At 50.9% G+C, this 14812-nt stretch overlaps 1 protein-coding gene and 2 long non-coding RNA genes across 4 annotated transcripts; 1 reads left to right on the top strand and 2 right to left on the bottom strand.

Moving 5' to 3' along the window:
- Positions 1 to 1373: 1373 nt before the first annotated feature.
- FOXA1 (forkhead box A1) lies at positions 1374 to 6505 on the bottom strand. Of its 2 annotated transcripts, none has more exons than XM_085061851.1 (2): positions 6372 to 6505; positions 1374 to 3950 (listed from the first exon to the last, which is right to left on the bottom strand). In XM_085061851.1, the coding sequence occupies exons 1-2, from the start codon at positions 6441 to 6443 to the stop codon at positions 2688 to 2690; spliced, it is 1335 nt and encodes a 444-aa protein (XP_084917977.1). In that variant the 5' UTR covers positions 6444 to 6505; the 3' UTR covers positions 1374 to 2687. The 2 variants fall into 2 exon arrangements, with proteins under 2 accessions (XP_084917977.1, XP_084917979.1); XM_085061853.1 differs by lacking the exon at positions 6372 to 6505 and adding an exon at positions 4996 to 5236.
- Positions 6506 to 6745: 240 nt separating this feature from the next.
- On the top strand, positions 6746 to 11232 carry LOC146436176 (uncharacterized). Its single transcript, XR_014852557.1, has 4 exons — positions 6746 to 6876; positions 7433 to 7542; positions 8418 to 9134; positions 9674 to 11232. It is a non-coding gene; the product is annotated as an uncharacterized LOC146436176 (long non-coding RNA).
- Positions 7764 to 11295, bottom strand: LOC146436175 (uncharacterized). Its single transcript, XR_014852558.1, has 3 exons — positions 11224 to 11295; positions 8136 to 9262; positions 7764 to 7947 (listed from the first exon to the last, which is right to left on the bottom strand). It is a non-coding gene; the product is annotated as an uncharacterized LOC146436175 (long non-coding RNA).
- Between the last annotated feature and the right edge of the window lie 3517 nt (positions 11296 to 14812).

Below are 14812 nucleotides of genomic sequence, written 5' to 3'. Positions count from 1 at the left end.
TGGAGCCGCGTCGGTTCGCTTAAACCCTTTTATTACCCACGCCCCAAATATTTCCACTACACACGGTCTGTGCTCCTCAGCTGATATGTGAAACTTGCTGCCTTATCGCTGTCGGTCGATTGATATTTTCCGTGTATAAGCCCAAGGCATTAAATCAATGTCTCCACTCTGCAATGGCATATTCTCTGTAGACTAGTCTATGGGAGACAAGTGAAGTCCTGCTGAAAACGGGCTTCATCCTGTCTCGATTCTCACGAAGCTTCTTTTGGCAGAAGAAGCAGGGCTTTAAATAGGATCGCTTGCCCAGACTCGGTGCCGAGCAGCCCCGAGCTGCCCCTGGCTGCGGGGGGTCTGTTGATATTTGCCATTTCGGGACAGTCAGAGGCGAAGGTGCCGCACAGTCGGGCCATGGGGTAACCGGCCGCACACGGCCACGGGGGCAGAACGGCCTCCCCCCGCTGCAGGACCCGCATCCGGCAGCCGGGGGGGCCCTGCGGGAAATGCCCGCCCGACCAAGAGCACCCGCACACCGCGGCTTCGCGTCGCCGGGAGAGGCGGGCGCGCATCTCCGATCCAGATCGCCGCTGATCGGGCTGCACTTGCAAAGCAGAGGGGCTCTCATAACAGTTCTATTCCCTCCCGTTTTCCGCTGGGTAGTAGTGCTGGAGGAACGGGGTGAGATTTCTGGGGCTCTGGCTGGGCTTTTCTTTTCTAAATCGAACCTTAATTTAGTTTGTCGCCGCTGTGCCTAACCCGTCAGGGGGCAATTATGTGATAATTATGAGAATTACACACTTCTTTTATCTGGCGGCCGTGTACGAACAAGGCTCGGCACAGCGAAATCAATTCACGCTTAAGCTCCCCTCCCCCGACAAAGTCTACTGCTGGGGACCAGAGCTCGGCAGCGCGGCTGCTGGTGTCGTTCCGACGGATGGTTTCGAGCCAGAACTACAGAGCGGGATCTGGGCCTTTCCTGCGGCCCAGAGCGGAGTGGAGCCGCCCTAGGGATGCTCCCCGTGGGCGTCGTCCTGTTCGGCGGGGAAACGCCGAGTCTGGCTGCCGCCGCCCCGGCAGCCCTGCCGGCAAAACACCCAGGAGGTTCCATCGCCTCGGGTGGCTTTTTCCTGCCATCCCTCAACCTATCCCAGCACCATGAATTAGGAAAACAAAAAAAAAAGGACACCACCACACATACAGCTTCACAGGCCGGTGGCATCGCAGCGCCCCACAAATACACCCTGCGGGCGCGTCCCCCACCTTCCCTCTGCACAAGCCTGGCCGTACAAATATTTCCTCTTCACATCCACACTTAAATCCACACTTACATCCTTCGTAACCCGCCCCAGAAATTTTGTAAAAAAATAGCAGAAGTATTTAATTGATAACATTTGATTTATTTAAAGTCCTTAACTGCAAATGATCAAAAACATACTTCACGCATTGAATTCTCAGTTATCGCTTTAAATCAAAATATTTTTCAATTACAATCACATTTATAAAATTAACAAAATTTCTTAAATTCACGTGTAATTATTTTTTACGGTCATTTAAAGCAATTTCCAGCTGTAAAGAAAGAAAACAATATAAACCATGCAATAAATTAAGAACATTGAAACAGCGAACAGGAATAATAATAAAACCCGTCTGGCTATGCTAACACCGTGTAAAACTGTGGAAAGTGCAATAACACTGGATGAAATAAGCTAACGATGGCGATAATTAAACAGCCACAAAAAAAAAATTATTAAACAAGTTTGAAAAGGGGGGAGAGACAGAGATGTCCTCTTTTCTTTGCATCAGTGTAATAGTCAATGTTTCCTAGGGGAGGGGCAAAATAACCTGGTTATAGATACACAGTTCTAGCTGGTACACAATGAAGACATTTAAATTAAATAAGTATGTCATCCACATGTTGATGAGAGCTCCTGATGAACTAGAATCTTCAGTAACAGATGGGAAGGAAAAAAAAATCCAACTGGCTGTGACCTCTTGTAACTTTATATTACATCCCAAAACAGGTAACACTTGAAAAAGATAAGGGTCGCATCCTGCACTCCAAAGCTCCAGTTGGTCCCCTCGGGAGTGCAGGATCCGGCCCGCAGCATCTGGGTTTATGCGGGTTGTATTAGCCGAAGGTTTATTTTGCAAGTATCAAAAGGATGATCCGAGAAAGTAAATAGTCCTCTTGTTGCTTAGAGATTCTCTTAGTGTTTTGCTACTTCACAGCAGTATTGTCCTTCAAAGCCTTTTTAATTAAAAAAAAGTCTTAAATGTCTACTCGCTTCTTCATCTCCGTATTGTTAAAGTATTGCCACATACCTGTAAACTTACATGAGATTATAGAACACATAAGGGAGGGAGACGAAGGGGCGGAAAGCACAAACAAGTAGTTTACAAGCTCAACATTTTTTTCTTCTTTTTAATAACACCCTGCATAGGCTGGGAAGGTCTCCGGGGTGAGGGGCTGGGCGGCAGGGGCCGAAGGAAGTATATACAAGCGGGACGTGGCCGGCTTGGCAGGAGGTCGTGGTGGATCATAACAACACACAACGCGTTGCGAGACAATTAAAAAGTAACAGTCCTTTGCACGCAGCGTGCGGAAACACCTTGGTTTGTCTCAGAGAAAGCGGGGAGAGAAGCCAGGAAGGGGAGGAAGGGTCTCGGCCCCGGCGACGGGGGTTGCACAGCTAGGAGGTGTTTAGCACGGGTCTGGAATACACACCTTGGTAGTAGGAGGGCTCTAGGGCCGAGGGCTCGATGCTGCTCCGGCCAGCCATGGAGGCGCTGCCCAGGGGCAGCCCGCCGGGGATGCTGGCCCCGTAGGAAGAATATTGCAGCGCCTGCTCGTAGGCTTTGAAGTCCAGCTTGTGCTGCTGCTCCGAGGAGGACATGAGGTTGTTAATGGAAAACGGGTGGTTGAAGGAGTAGTGGGGATCGCCCTTGAGGTGGAGCTGGGGTTCATGGGCTAAGGAGTGAGGGGGGTGTGGGACGGAGGCCAAGGTGGGTACAGAGCTGATGGTGGAGGAGGCGGCCGAGGCCGAGGTCTTTAGCTCCGTGCTTGATCCACTGTGGTCCATAGACTGGGGGCTAGTGGACGGGTTGGAGCTGGAGAGGGAAGTGGCGGTGTCCAGCTGCGCAGGTTTGCTGTGGCCTCTGTGCAGTGGGGAGCTGGAGCTTGAACTGGAGGCCCCGGCCTGATCTTTCCTGCCCTCCTGAGTGGCTTTACTGTTCGCCGGCTTCTCGCACTTGAAGCGCTTTTGCCGGCGGAGGTAACAGCCATTTTCAAACATGTTGCCGGAGTCGGGGTGCAGGGTCCAATAGGAGCCCTTGCCGGGCTTGTCGGGGGAGCGGGCCACCTTAACGAAACAGTCATTGAAAGAGAGCGAGTGGCGAATGCTGTTCTGCCAGCGCTGCTGGTTCTGTCGGTAGTAGGGGAAAAGGTCCATGATCCACTGGTAGATCTCACTCAGAGTCAGCATCTTGCTGGGTGCCTGCTGGATGGCCATAGTGATGAGGGAGATGTAGGAGTAGGGCGGCTTGGCGTGGGGGTAGGTCCGCTTGAAGGACTTAGCGTCCCGCGTCCTGCCGAGGTTGGACTGGGTGTAGGCCATGGGGCTCATGCAGGGGTTCATGCCGCCGTAGGGGCTCAGCCCGTTCATGGAGGCCGGCTGGGCAGACATGGCGTTGATGCCGCCGGGGCTCAGCGCAGTGCCCATGGCTGCCACGCCGGCCGGCATGCCGTTCACGGGCCCCGCCGAGCCTGTCGGCATGCCGGCCACGGTTCCGGGACTCAGCCCAGCCCCCAGCCCCGTGTTGGCGTAGGACATGTTGAAGGAGCTGGAGGTCATGTTGCCGCTGGTCGTCATGGTGTTCATGGTCATGTAGGTGTTCATGGTGTTCATGGAGCCCAGCCCCGAGTTCATGTTGCTCACGGGCACCGAGGAATAGGCCTAGGGCAGCGAGACAAAGAGACGGAGTTAGAGGGGAGAGAGGTGCCGCAGGACCCCGTAGGGCCGGATCCGCTTGCCTGGCCCAGCCAGCCGTGCAAAGGTCCTGCTGCGGGACGCCGGCCGCTTCCCCGACACCAGGGAAAAAGCTTCCCCAAAGCCGCACGGAAAGGCAGCTGTTGCCGTGAAAAGGTCTATTTCATATTGATACACATTTATAAATAGACACGGAGCAGAGGTGCTCTCTCCGGACGCGCTCCCGGTTTACCGGCGTGTCGCAGCTTGCGCGGGCTGCACCGGGATCGGCGGGGCGCACGGACAGACCGTCTTGCCGGAGCCACTCCACACCATCGCGGAGCCGGGCTGCGGGCTCGGACTGCCCCGGGAGGAGGTGTTCTCCCGGCGCATTCCCGTATTTTGTTGGTTTTGTGTCCTGTCTCGCTAGCTAAATACTTAAACTCATTAGAGTATTGAAATTGGTGGGCGTACACTGTTTGCTCCAAGGAGTAAGACTGCTTGTATTTTCTGAGAAAAATCTCACACATCTCTCCCTTCACGCACTAACTCAAATTTCTTTTCTAAGAAACATAAAAGATGCAATAATGTCTTGTTGCAAAATTATAAATGAAACCCTCACCCAAATCAAACAGGTCTTGTTGGCCCGTTTTATCTGTGGAAAGCTTCCCTTGTGCACATTTTCTATCTGTCTTTAAATTAAAGTTAAAAACCAAAAATCAACCAACGAACCAGACACCCAAACTTTCCCAAAGTATGAAAAGCCCGAACTTTTCCTGGCTGAGATTTTCTACAATTGCACGACATGGAAAAAAATTGTAGCACCCTACCACATAACACAACTCCTAAAAAAAGCAGAGTTGGAGAGCCTGAAATTGTGCTTTCCGGTACGGCCTCTGATTTAACAGGAGAAAGACGTTTCCAGTTTACCCGAACTACGGCTAATATGGCTAAGAAGAGGAGGTTTTAACAACGGTTAAATATAAATTATTAATTTCTGATCCCCACAAATTTAACGAACTTATAAACGCACTTTTAATTCAGAGGATCACATTAATAATTTGAGACGGTAGAACGCGGCTGGGTTTCCCACGTTGCATTCATGCAGTTATTCAAGTTGAATGGCAAGGGAGGAGAAAAAACTGAAGTTTAAAAAAATAGCAAAAGCGAAGGTCGCTTAACTTTATGTTTGCGGACAATGAGTACGGCGAGGGAAAATGAGTCTGGAAACGCCACATAATTAAGATGACCCTTATTTGCCCTTAGCCGACTTTCCTTTATTAAAGGAGATGCCAGCCGGGTGACACGTATCTGCCTCTGTCCGCGTGGCCCTATGGGCGCGTGTGCCAGCTCCGGGTGCGGGACGAGGCGTGGGGACTGAGGAGCCGTGTCCGGGTATGCTGATGCAATGCCCGGGTGCGCACACCCAGGTAGCTGCCTCGCTGCCGCACTTCCTCAAAACGGCTCCTTCCCGGGCGGGAACCCGCGGTGCTGCCGGCCGTGCCGCCGGGCGCTGGCTTCTCCCGGGCCCCTGCCGCAGACTCTCGGCGGCACAGCGCGGACCCCAGGCCCCACAGGGCCGAGGCGAGCGGCCGGGAAAGCTCCGGGCGCTGCCGTGGCCTCTCCTCCGCCGCAGGTTTTTGGGCCGATTCTCCTCCTCCTTAGCACGGCGCTGTCAAACGGGCGCGGGGGGCAGAAGCGCCTCCGGGGTGCCGCGGTCCGGCCCGGGTCCGGGTGGGGGGCGGCGGGTCCGGGTGCGGGCTCCCTCCCGGCCCGGCTCTCGGGGCCGCTCTCGGCAGCGCCGCCAGCCGGCCCGCGCCAGCAGCGCACGCCGCAGGCAGCCCGTCCGCAAAGTACGGACAAACGGCTGTTTCCCCCCTCCTTTCCTTTCCCCCGGCTTTAACAGGTGAGGGCCCGGTGGCAGCGAGGAAGGAGGCCGGCGGTCCCGCCGAGAAGCTCGGGGAAGGCGCTGCCCCCGACCAGAACGCCCTGGCGTCCGTCTCCCTCGGCCCCTGCCATCTGTCGGGAAGGAACCGGGGGCCGGCGGCGCGGCGAGTCCTCTGCCCCGAGCCGAGAGTTTACGGGGTGCTTTTGTGCCCGCCGCGAGAGAAGATTACGCCTCTTAGATGAGATCAAGGGCTGCCCTCGGCCCCCTGGCCCTCCTGGCGGGCTTGTAGCAGCCCCGTGTCTTCCCCAAACGCCTCCAGGGCTCCTGGAAGCTGTGTTTTCCTTGGGGAAGCCTAGCCAGTTTCGGCGCCGGAGGGAGGGGGAGGTACGTTTGCGTTGGCAGGATCTGGACTGCAAACCGATTCTTCCGATTGCTGCCCCCTCCAGACCCCTAGCCACCCCCAGGTCCTCCCCTCCCCTGCACAGGGGCAGCAGCGAAGCCAGACCCTAGGATTTACTCACCTCCTGAGTGTCGGCGTAGTAGCTGTTCCAGTCGCTGGTTTCATGCCCTTCCATTTTCACAGTCCCTAACATTATGGAGCCAACCTGCCCGGTGTAACCATCCAGCCTTCTTGCAAGCGAGCGACGGGCAGTAGGAAAAGAGCCCGAAAGCCCGACCTAGCAGGAAGCCAGCTCTCAGGAGAGGCGGGGGGTGCTGAATTCTGCTCTATAACCAGCCAAAAAGGAGGCAGGGAGCGGTGTGGGGCGAGACAGTTGAGAAAGTGAGGAAGTGCGGCTGGGATGTGAGTGGAGTTGAGCTGATGTGGATCTTACGTCGCAGAAGTACCCACCTCCTCCTCCTCCTCTCCCCATTTGTCCGCCGCACAAAGGCGTTCGCACCTACAAAGCCGGAGATGCACCTGCAAACAAGGCAGTCCCCCTTGCTTGCAGCTCCCCCCGGGGCGGCACTTTATTTGCAAAGCTGCGTAATTGGTTTAAGCTTGTGGGGAAAGAAGGAGAGACAGAGGTGGGAGAGGGGGAGAGAGGGGGGTGGGGGGCGGGACGGGACGGGGGACGGGCACGACCACCGTTTCAGGTGGACAGGACAAATTCTAGGAGGGATTGGGCGAAATGAAAGGAGGTAGATGAAGGAAGGGCAGCCCCCTCTATTTGAAGAGAATGCAAAAGGCCATCCAGCCTTAAACCCCTGAGATTATAGGCAATATTTACTAAAGTCCGGTAGATGCTCCTTTAACTTCATGGCTGGGACGTGCTCCAAAGTCCCGAGTCTTGAAGTCCACAGGTTTCCCCCCTTTCCTGCTCCTCACTTCAAAGTTGGTTACCGCGCAGGTACCTCCAGGCCCTGCAGCGGCGCCCCACGTTCCCATCTCTCTCGGGGCAGGGGATCGGATTAGGCGCTCCGGGCTGCGAACAGGAGGCTCTCCTCTGCGCTCCCCAAAGACCCCCAACCCTCCCCCCACCCTACCCCCCTCTTTCTCCGGGCTAAACTAGACCTTCAAATGGGGTGCCGTCCTGTGTAGATGGTGACAATGATATTGCTTTTTCGGGTGCCTTATGTTTAGAAACCATGTGAATCACCGTGCTGAGACATAATACTACAGGCACCCAATAAATACGGAGAGAGGCCTGAATGCGGATCCACTGATATTAACCTCCACTTGGCAAACATCAGGTGAGTCACTAGAACCATTTTATATCTTTACTGTGGAAAGCCTCCAGCCCAGAAGGCTCATTTGGAAGCTTTCTCTGATGCCAGACGCCCAGAAGCAGCAATAATAGGTAGCGGATATCTAATTTCCAACTTCTGGCTTATTGACCTGATTTCTCTCAACGAACAGGGGAGGAGGAATCTGCACAGGCTGGTAAAAGGTAAAAAACACTGATAAAACAAACTGACATTGGACAAAGCTTTTTATTATTATGGAGGGAATCTCTCAGTCTTTGCAGATGGATCAAACATTTTCTGCCCTGTCCGGCTCTTCGAGCCTATGTCAACACCACAGACTTTTCTTGGGTTTCTCTATCCTATCCCATGTGAGTTCGCTCACTAGGGTGAAGCTATTAGAACTTCTGTCACCTGATAGTAGAAAACAAAAACCAAAAAGTCAAAACCAATAAAAAATCTGCATCATCAACCAGCAACTAACAACCCCCCCACCCCAGTCCAAACAACTTTTCTGACAGAGGGAATTTGAAGGGGAAATAAGGCTTCTTGGGATTTTGAAACAGGCTTGCCTATCATACCACACAAACTATAGTACACACCTGGGTCTAAATTTCAGCTTGATGTGTTTATCGTTCAGCACGACCACAGTTGCTCCCACGGTGACTAGTTCTCGAGTGATCTGTGGAAATGTCACTCTCACAAACAGGATTTTAAAGTTTCTTACACAGACACCGGATCCAAAAGACGAGATATAGCATATCTCTGCCTCTAAACGTATGTTTTAACTTGTTTTCTAAATGCATTTTCTGTTATCCATTTCTTTGCTCTTTCTCTCCTCATCTTTTTTTTTTTTTTTTTTTTTTTTTTTAATCTGGCAACAGAATTAAGTCAAATCCTCTAAACAAGGAAAACTGTGGAATCGGCAAAGGAGAACACATGAAAATATGTCATGAAGAAAATGCAATATATAAAAGCACTGGATTAACTCCCTGCTTTCTCAAATAGTCAAACTACACCCATGGAAATTGGGACAAACCTCACTGGAATATCTAAGAAATATTAAAATTGCTGTCTTCTTTTCCTAATGGAAGCTGTGTATATGTCTGAAAACAGAGACCCTTCAGTGGTGGCTTGTTCATTTCAGAATTTGAGGTCTGCGGAGTACGGATCCCCCCTAGCAGCACGGCCGCATGCGGGGATGCTGGCAGGAGTGCAGCTGCCCCAGCGACCGCGCTGTCGGCACCCCCCCGCTGGGTGACCTCGGGGCGGTGAAGCCTCGCTTTCCAGAGCCCAGCCCCGCGGGAGCAACACCCGACGGGACGCCGGGCAGCCTGTGCTGGGTCACTTCGTACCGGGAAAAAAGGGCAGGCACAAAGCCGGCCACGCTCATCGGATGCTGCTACAAATCACGGAGGCGTTTCGCCGGGCGGAGCAAACGTGGAGCCGGCAAAGCCGCTCTCCAGGCCGGCCGTCGCCGGGCCGCCCCGGCTGCGATGCCCGCTGCCCGGGAGGGGAGGTGAGCCGGGGGTTGTGCAAAGCCTCAGCGCCTCCTGTTGTTCGGCTGCGGGCTCAGCTCCCGCCTGAGCTTACTCCCAGAGGTGAGAGCACAGGCAGGATCCTCTTTTAATCCGCGTAGAGCCTCTCGACTTGATGCACAGTCAGCAAGCCCGAGTCAGAGCCAGCCGCTGCTGGAAATTCTCTTCAGCCCGGTTGCTGTGTTGCAGCCCTGATGGAGAAAATCCTCCCTTGAGTCAAGAAGAGAGTCAGGATACCTCTGCCCACGGCCACAGGAAAAAGACTATTTCGGTAGTTGCACTTGCCCTGCACTTGAACCTTTGTGTAGTGAAGCCCCATGTAAGATGCTCTGAGAGTCCAGTGGGATTTATCACTACCTTTTGCAGTAGGGTCAGCAGAGGGGAAGCTCTCTCCTAGGATGAGGAACGCTGTCTAATAGCCAGGAGCTCTCCAGTCGTGCCTAGCTGATGCGTTTTTCAGGAGTCAGGTCAGAACAGTAACACTGGCCCCAGTTACACGGTGCCTTTCCCCAGGTCTGGTTAGAGTAGCACCAATTTCTGTACATTCTTTTTTTTGGTTTTTTTTTTGGTTTTTTTTTTTTGGGTTTTTTTTTTTTTTTCAGGGCAAGCTTTTACTGCAGCCTGGAGAAAAGCGCAGGCTGAGGTGAGCTGTCCTTTACCCGGCTAGATGGGAGCAGGGTCTCAGCTCCTGCAGTGCTCGTTACCGAGAGAGCAAACATAAAACCTGACATAAAAATTACGGAAATATGTGTGTGTGGAACGGGGGCAGGACATTTAGAGGGCATTGTGTTACCAGAGCTGTCAGGAAGAGCTGAGCCCCGAAAGAAGACTCAGCAAGCGTCTGCCTTTTGAGAAAATCGTCGCTGTCTGGCCGGGCAGAGTGGCCTCGCCCCTGGGAGGGGGCTTCCGGCAGCACCGCGGGGACCGGAGCTGGCACCGGCACGGCGCTGCCCACGCGGGGAGCGGCCCCGGCCCGGGCACTCGTCGGTGCCTGCCGCCCAGAGCCGCCCGGGAGCGCCGCCCGCAGGCTCTGTCCCACGCGTGGGCCGGGCGGCCGATGCAAGCGGCGGGAGCTTTAATTTTAACCTGGAACGCCGTTTCAGTTCGTTCCGGTCTAAGTTTCCCCCGGCAGGAGCAACGTCTGTCGGCCCTTCGGTTTGACCTGCAGGGTCTTACTCGATTTTACCCAAATGCCATCGTCTTCTGGATGAGAATCTCTCGGCAGTGCTTGCGCAGGCCAGACGTTTAGCTCGGGAAGGAGCTGTGAGGTTATGAGGCTACGCCTTCCCTGCTCTACACTGCAGAGCCTTCTTTTCGTTTTCACGGATCTGTCTCCTGCAGAGGGTCCCTCATTCTCGGCTTTCCAGGCTGGCCCAAGCCTGTGCAGCGCGCCGCCGAAAGCACGGTGGGACCTCGTCAGCCTCCCCCACCTTCTCACTGTCCTTACTCATCCGCCCCTCCCCACGGTGGGAAATCTCTCTTCCCGTCTGTTTCCAACCTGAAATCCCCTCCATTCCCCCATTCAAGCGGGCAAGCAGTAACCGTCTGGGAACGTGCCTGTTCCCAGAGCGGGGTGTTTTGGGCGGGGAGGTATCCTGGGCTCTCCGGGAGCAGGGGTCGGTGTATGCCCGTAGCGCCTTTCCTTCGGGGCAGAGCCCACAGAGAAGGCGTCCGAGTCGGGGGGCTGTTTTCAGTCCGTCCCTCCGCCCGTCCCTCCGCCCCTCACACTGGCACAGCAGCCCGGTTCTGTGCTCCAGTCGCTGAGTTCTCATTTAGAAGAGTCCGTGGGGCTGCCCTCAGACACGCCCGGAGGAGCCCCCGGCAGGACGGGAGCCCCTGGCCCCAGAGCTCACGGGCTACGGTAAGGTGGCTTTTCACCCTCCTCTCGCTCGGGAGCAGGGCCCAGGCAGATGAGGGCACTGCATGGGGTCAACATTTGCTTCAGAGCTTTTGCTGAGTGAGAGTACCCTTCTTATCTCCGACCTTGACGACCAAGCGGCCTCCTTCCTCCCACCGACCCAAGGCAGGAGTGAGGCACCCTCTTTTCCCACAGCACCTCTTCCTCCCCGGACCCGTGCTCTGGTTCTCCTGGGCGGACTAGACGTGCCCTCTCCGCCGCACCATGCACGGCAGGGAGGTCCGGGCGTCTCACCCCTCTCGGCCGGGCCCTGCCTGCCCGCGGCCGGGTCCTCGCCCGCGGATTCCCAGCCCCCTCAGCCGCAGGGGCTCCGGGACGCGGGCAGTGCCGCCCGACTGTCCCCGGGAGCGCGGCCCGTCCGAGGCGCAGTCCCGCCGCGCCCGCTCCCTCGGGGCACCGCGCAGCGCTCCGGGGCGCCGGGCCTGCGGGCTCGCACGGGTCACGCTCGGGGCCGGGCTCCTTTCACGGCCGCAGTACCAGGCCCCGGAGACACTGTGTGGCTCGTTGCAGCAGTGATGTTCCGTTGCCGCATTTATTTTATTTTATTTATTTTATTTTATTTATTTTAATTTTATTTTATTTTTTATTTTATTTAATTTATTTTATTTTATTTATTTTATTTTATTTATTTTATCATTTCAGTGCAATTCATTGCATTTCATTTTCTAGGCATCCTGCAGAGTCGATATCGTAAGACTTGAGCGACATAGGAAATAATATCCCACCCGTCTGAAAATACTTATATATCAGAACAATTAAAGGGGAAGGATGCAAAAATAATGAAATGAAAAATGATGAATATTGATATCTGATGGTTACAGTGATGACAGTAAAGAAGTTTCTGTTTTGTGTTGTTTTGGTCTTTTTTTCTGTAGAACAAGAGGGTTCTTAACTAGGTAAATCATTACACATCATATACAACCAGTTTATTTTTGCTAATACAGTTAGATCTATGTATGCTGTTTTCAGAACTGTAGCTGGCAGGATGCCCACACTTCAGCATGTGAGTGGCCAAGTGTGTTTTACTTATTTAATGCAAGAATAAATGCACTTGATAATTATCATTTGATTCAAGAGCAGACATGTAGATATATATTTCAGTTATAGTTTGTTTTATTTATGTTCTGATATACTGAAATGTAAATGTAGATGCTTCTGTTCTGTGTTTCAATCAGTGTGTCAGTTCTTGTTCAATAACTTGATATATTTTTGAAAATTTTGATTGGTTTGTTTTGTTTTAAAGGGTGTTTTTTTTCAAAGTAGCCACAGTACTATGGCATGGAAGAAACAATATCAGAAGAGATGGGAATATGATTATGCACAGAGAGGAACACAAATACTTCGATGGCACTTTGTAGAATCTCACCCAAATTCCAAAAATGGTGTTTCAGGATACACACAAATTTTTGCAGGAAGCAAAGAAAACAAACTAAGGCAGTGAATGCAGTTTATCTAAATAAACTGGTCCAAGAAATGATAATTGATAAGACAGGAACCTATGCATGAATTCTAGAATTACCTCTTTGTTAAAGTTGCCCCAATAACTTAATGGACCAAAATCTGCCTCCCTTGCCCCAACAATATCTGCTGCTTGAATCAAAGGTATTTCCACTCTCCAAGGGTCTTATTTCTCCAAAAGCTGCCATGAGCTCTTTTTGAGGACATCTGTTTTGTGGATGAAAACCAAATATTTCTATATTAGACAATAGATTCAGAGCTGATCAACTCTTTGTGGTATTAATATACTGCTCCAGTGCCTCTGCATCCTGACTTTCCCATGCAGAAAGTAGATTTAGTTTGATACCTTTAAATTTGAGTGATGGAGGGAGAAGGAATGTTTCCTTTCTTTCAGTGCATATCGACATATTTCAAATTGTTTGCTATCTTCTACTTTACCTGCAAAGAACTATTTGTTTCCCTGTCTCTACAGCAGTTTTACATAAAAACATTGGGAGAGACCAGTATCCATCCTAGATAGTTTTCTTGGCTGACTTCTTCATATGAAGAATCAAATGTACAAAATAAAGGCTGGCTTATTTAAACTCCTCTCCAGGGAGCAGTTCCACGGTGTTATTCAGCTTGCAGTTCCTAGAGCATAAATTAATTCAAGCTGCATTAACTGCACATTTTCTTGAGCTGTATTAACATGGACAGTGAGCAATTGTGGGGTGTGTGGCAGCATGATCACAGATGCACAGAAACACTGGTCATTTACTCCATTAGGGGACAAAACTAACCTGTGTATAGCAAAAATGATGCTTGCCCTGGAAAAGGATGCCAAGAGATCCTATGTAACACAGTCTGTAGTTTTACACTGAAATGTGAGAATGTGAGTATCGACTGGTAACACCCTAAAATCTTAAGATCCATAAAATAGTATAGTCAACTAATGCTTATGGAAAAGTAGAGGAAGGTCTGGATTTAGTAACATTAGGACTTCTCAGGAGAAGCAGTTGTTCAGTGTTTTGAAGAGTGGTTCATCCTTCCAGCAGCTGGTCTAAGCTTCTACTGCTGCTTGAAGCACCTCAAGGGCGAATTTGAAAACTACTGAGCAATTTAAAGGGACTGACATTATGAAGGTCATTTAGATCACCATGTGGCTTCCCTTCTGCCATCATCTGTGTTCTGTTCCGTGTGCAGCTATAGGTGAGTCAAGGAAAGAATCAGATTTAATTCATTCATCCTCCATTCCTTCCTAGCCAACAAGGCAGCTGCCTAAGTATTTCTGCAGTGCATGTAGTTTCAGGTTTACTCCTTTTTATGTATTAAGGTGGAATGATTGAGAGGAATCTAATGTTAGATTCCCTCTCAATTCCTTCAGTTCCTTCCTTCAGTTCCTCCTGAAGAGAAAACTCCTCTCTTCCATCCAAACAATTTCATAGCTCATCAAGTGGCTTTGCCATTTCCTGTTGACTAAACCATTTCTCCCTTTTCAAGGATCTATGAATATGTGCTCCACCATCCATCCATTCTGAGAAATCCTTTAAATCTTTTTTAACATTATCCTTAGAGGTAGCTGGAAGGAGCTTCAGCCTCTGCAGACAACTCTCCCAACCCTTTGGAGGGGCATTTCTTTTTGCTGGAGGAACTGAACAGATGTGAAGATTTTTCTTGTGATTAAGTGGGATTGCTATGTCCATCAACACTGAGTCTTCAGCTGTGAAACCTGAGATCTACAAATGGACATATATATCTACATATATATATCCACAATCAATCTGTTGTCACAAGAGAACAGAGGAGCTGGACTGGAGAGGCCAACTGGAAACCTGCGGCATTAACTGAAAGATAATGGAGAGCAGAGATATGATATATCTTTGATATGATCAAACATAATCAAATTTTAAAACTAAAGCAAGTGAAGGCCCAATCCCAGCAAAGACTTCAGCAGGTGTTTAGCTGTAATTTCTCTATTATTGCTTATAGCCTTCTTCAAAACCAGAAATGTCTCTGACCTTGTGACTATAATAACAGCCATGTGTGATGGACTTCTAGAAGTAAACCATGTAATTTCTCTCGGGCTATATAATAAAATGGCACATACTTGGAAATATTAAAGTCATGTCATATTAAAAATAAATCTGTGAATCATTATCAGCCAAAATGACCAAGTGATTTTCTCATTGTAATGATCTCCTGATTATGCATGTTTTATAATGAAAGGGCTTTATCGTGTTTTCAACTTTTTATTTATATATATTTTGAATAATAATACATATCATATTAATAATACATATCATATCATATCATATCATATCATATATGAAATACCAATGCGCTTAAATGGGGAGAGGAGAGAAAAAAAAGACACAGCCCAAAATCT

Source organism: Lichenostomus cassidix, chromosome 5 (assembly GCF_008360975.1).
Source record: "Lichenostomus cassidix isolate B80296 chromosome 5, HeHo_3.0, whole genome shotgun sequence".
NCBI lineage: Eukaryota > Metazoa > Chordata > Aves > Passeriformes > Meliphagidae > Lichenostomus > Lichenostomus cassidix.
This window is presented reverse-complemented; position numbering and strand designations above follow the sequence as displayed.

Bases quoted from the DNA above. Each gene is read 5' to 3' on its own strand.
- FOXA1 (XM_085061851.1), bottom strand. From the start codon at position 6,443: ATGTTAGGGACTGTGAAAATGGAAGGGCATGAAACCAGCGACTGGAAC. The intron at 3,951-6,371 runs GTGAGTAAATCC...TCGCTGCCCTAG, and splicing joins ACTACGCCGACACTCAGGAG to GCCTATTCCTCGGTGCCCGT.